The sequence below is a fragment of the Auxenochlorella protothecoides genome, assembly GCF_000733215.1.
Source record: "Auxenochlorella protothecoides strain 0710 unplaced genomic scaffold scaffold101, whole genome shotgun sequence".
Lineage (NCBI taxonomy): Eukaryota > Viridiplantae > Chlorophyta > Trebouxiophyceae > Chlorellales > Chlorellaceae > Auxenochlorella > Auxenochlorella protothecoides.
In genome coordinates this window covers 11,615-14,066 of record NW_011934437.1, presented here as the reverse complement: position 1 = coordinate 14,066, position 2,452 = coordinate 11,615, and the positions used below count along the sequence as shown (strand labels likewise).

Genomic DNA, 2,452 nt, shown 5'->3' with positions numbered 1-2,452 from the left:
TTATACGACGCCGCCGCCGTGCGTGCCCGAGTCGGACTCGGAGTCGCCGGGGCCGACGCGGGTGGGGGCACGCGCGCTCCAGGCCATCACCCCCCGCGCGTCCAGCCACTGGCCGATGGGCATGGGCGCGTCGCCTGGGGGGCACTCCGGCACCGCCCCCGGGTCGATGCGCAGGGACAGCCGCCACTTCTTGGCCTTGGACCCAGAGTGGCGCTCAAAGCGGGTGAAGGAGAAGAGCGGGCGGTCGTGCCCGCCCGCCACGCGCGCGTCGCAGGCCGGGCAGAAGCAGGAGACCACCTGCTGGTCCAGGAACACCAGGCCGCGCACGTCGTTGCAGGTGACGGGCAGCTTCACGCCCGCCACGCGCGGCGCGCCGGCCTGCGCCACCTCTTGCAACCCCGCGGCCAGTGCCTCGGTCAGGCCTGAGCTGGCGCCGGAGTCGGGGCCGGTAGCCGCGACGGCGGTGGTGTCGGGGCCCCAGGGCCGGGGCAGCGTAGGGCAGGGCCGCCGCGGCGGCCTCCGCCTGCGTGGCGGCCAGGGCCTGCTTGGCGGCCAGGAACAGGGGGCTGTCCCGCAGGTCCGCCGCCTCCCGCGCGCCGCCGTAGGCGCGGAAGGCGGAGCTGTGGGAGCTCTGCAGGCAGGGCGGGGGGCCCAGCAGGGAGCCCTGGGGCAGAAAGACGCTGGACGCCATCGGAGGGAATCCTGTGGGTTGTGGGACAGGGGGCCCAGGGCCGTGAGCGACCACCCACCCACACCTAACCGCGTCAGTAACCCCGTAGAAGGTCAGCGCGTCATGAGGGTGAATTGGGCGGGACAAGTCCAGCCCGGGGTAAGACCACACACCTCGGAATTTATTTGAGGGATGGGGGGGTCCTTCTGGGTGCGCGAGGGATGCTTCTGGGGAGGGCTCGGCAGCTGCGCAGGGGGTTGTGCGGCACGACGCAACCGCGCGTCAGCCTGCGAGCTGGTCAGGCGCAGGCGGAGGGAGGTGGCCTGGCTGTGGTGGGCCACGCGCCGGGTTTGCGGAGATGCGCGAGGGAAGATGGCGCACTGTCCGGCGGTCGCTGGGATGAGCTGAGCTCCAAGATGGCCAGAAGTTGACCCAGCAGCTGGTCAGGGTTTATCGAGATGCGACAGCGGGCTGTCCGCATCAGGGTTTAACAAGAAGCTGCCTCCACACCGAAACCTGTCCCAACCGGTACGGAGTCGACCGGACACGGCCCCTGTGCGCAGACTGCGAAGATCTCCACGCAATGCCTTGCGCAGAACGTGTCGAAATTTCAACGTGGAGCAGGAGGACAATGTATGTGAAACATGAAGGGCCCCGCAGCTCTCAGATCGCGCACCGGACAGGCCGGTTGGGAGCCGGGGGGGGACAGTAGGGTCGGGGCTTCCGCACCTCCTCGGCGGGCGCGCACTGTCGCCGGCACAACACGCTCGGCGTCACAGGCTCGCCAACCAGGCCTCCCACTCCGCGGCAGGCACCGCCCACGACACGTCCCGGGCCATGCCCTCGGCCTGCAAGGCCTCGTGCGCCGGCGTGCCGCATGTCGCAGCGGCCCGGCGCATGGCCTGGATGAGGTGCAGGACGTCCTGCCGGACATCCACGGCCGACGTCTCGCTGCCCAGCCTCGGCACCGTGTACCCGACCTGTGAAGGAGTTCCGCGTGCAAGCATGGATCAGCATGTCTCGTACAGTGTTGGCCGTTCATCGTCGGCATCATCTCCCCATTCCTCTGGGGTCCATGCAAGCGATGCAAGGCCCAGGCAAAGCAGCAGCTACACCCTACTCTCACCACTCTGCACGCCCCCCCCTGCGCACCTTGGCGTCCACCATGTCCTGCAGGCCCCCCGTGGCTGCCACCAGCGGGACGGTGCCGTACCGCATGGCGCAGGGCGCCACCAGGCCGCAGGGCTCGAAGCGGGAGGGGATGAGCACGAAGTCGGAGCCGGCCATCAGCCAGTGCGCCAGCTCCTCTGAGAAGAGCGGCAGCCCGGCGGCCTGACCCGGGAAGGACAGTTCCAGGCCCTCCAGTGCGGCCTCCATCCAGGCCTGCAGGATGTTGTGTGGTGAAGGGGGTGGGGGTTTTAAGAGGTGGCCAAGGGCTGTTGTCTCCAGGTTGCAGCGCTGAGCATGGCCAGAGGGCGCGCTGCTCCTGCAGCTGGGCGGGCAACCGCCCCCGCAGAGCCCGCCGCCGCCAGCCGCCTCACCTCTCCAGACCCGAGCACGACGACCTGGATGCCCGGGCTCGCGGCCGCGCCCGCCCCCGGCGTGGCCCCGGCCTCCCCCGGCGCGACCCCGGCCCCCCCCGCCGCGTCGCGCGGCCGGGCGGGGGCGCGGCCGCCATGACCGCGGGCAGGGCCGCCAGGAGCACGTCCACGCCCTTCTGCTGCGTCAGGCGGCCCACGAAGCAGAAGAGGGGCGCGCGGGGGTCGGCGCGCAGGCCCAGCC

General features: G+C 71.2%; 2 protein-coding genes across 2 annotated transcripts in view; both read right to left on the bottom strand.

Annotated features, from left to right (window-relative positions):
* Window positions 1–691, bottom strand: part of F751_0270 (Mitochondrial import receptor subunit TOM40-1) — a gene marked incomplete at both ends in the record, with an annotated part of 5,255 nt that extends 4,564 nt beyond the window's left edge. Inside the window, 2 exons of the mRNA XM_011403261.1 lie at window positions 7–389; window positions 460–691. Of these exons, the coding sequence (XP_011401563.1) occupies window positions 7–389; window positions 460–691 (615 nt within the window). The remainder of the gene's footprint in view (window positions 1–6; window positions 390–459) is intronic.
* Window positions 692–1,443: 752 nt separating this feature from the next.
* F751_0269 (putative granule-bound starch synthase 1, chloroplastic/amyloplastic) overlaps window positions 1,444–2,452 on the bottom strand; it is a gene marked incomplete at both ends in the record, with an annotated part of 3,103 nt that continues 2,094 nt past the window's right edge. Inside the window, 2 exons of the mRNA XM_011403260.1 lie at window positions 1,444–1,650; window positions 1,823–2,053. Coding sequence (XP_011401562.1) covers window positions 1,444–1,650; window positions 1,823–2,053 — 438 coding nt within the window. The remainder of the gene's footprint in view (window positions 1,651–1,822; window positions 2,054–2,452) is intronic.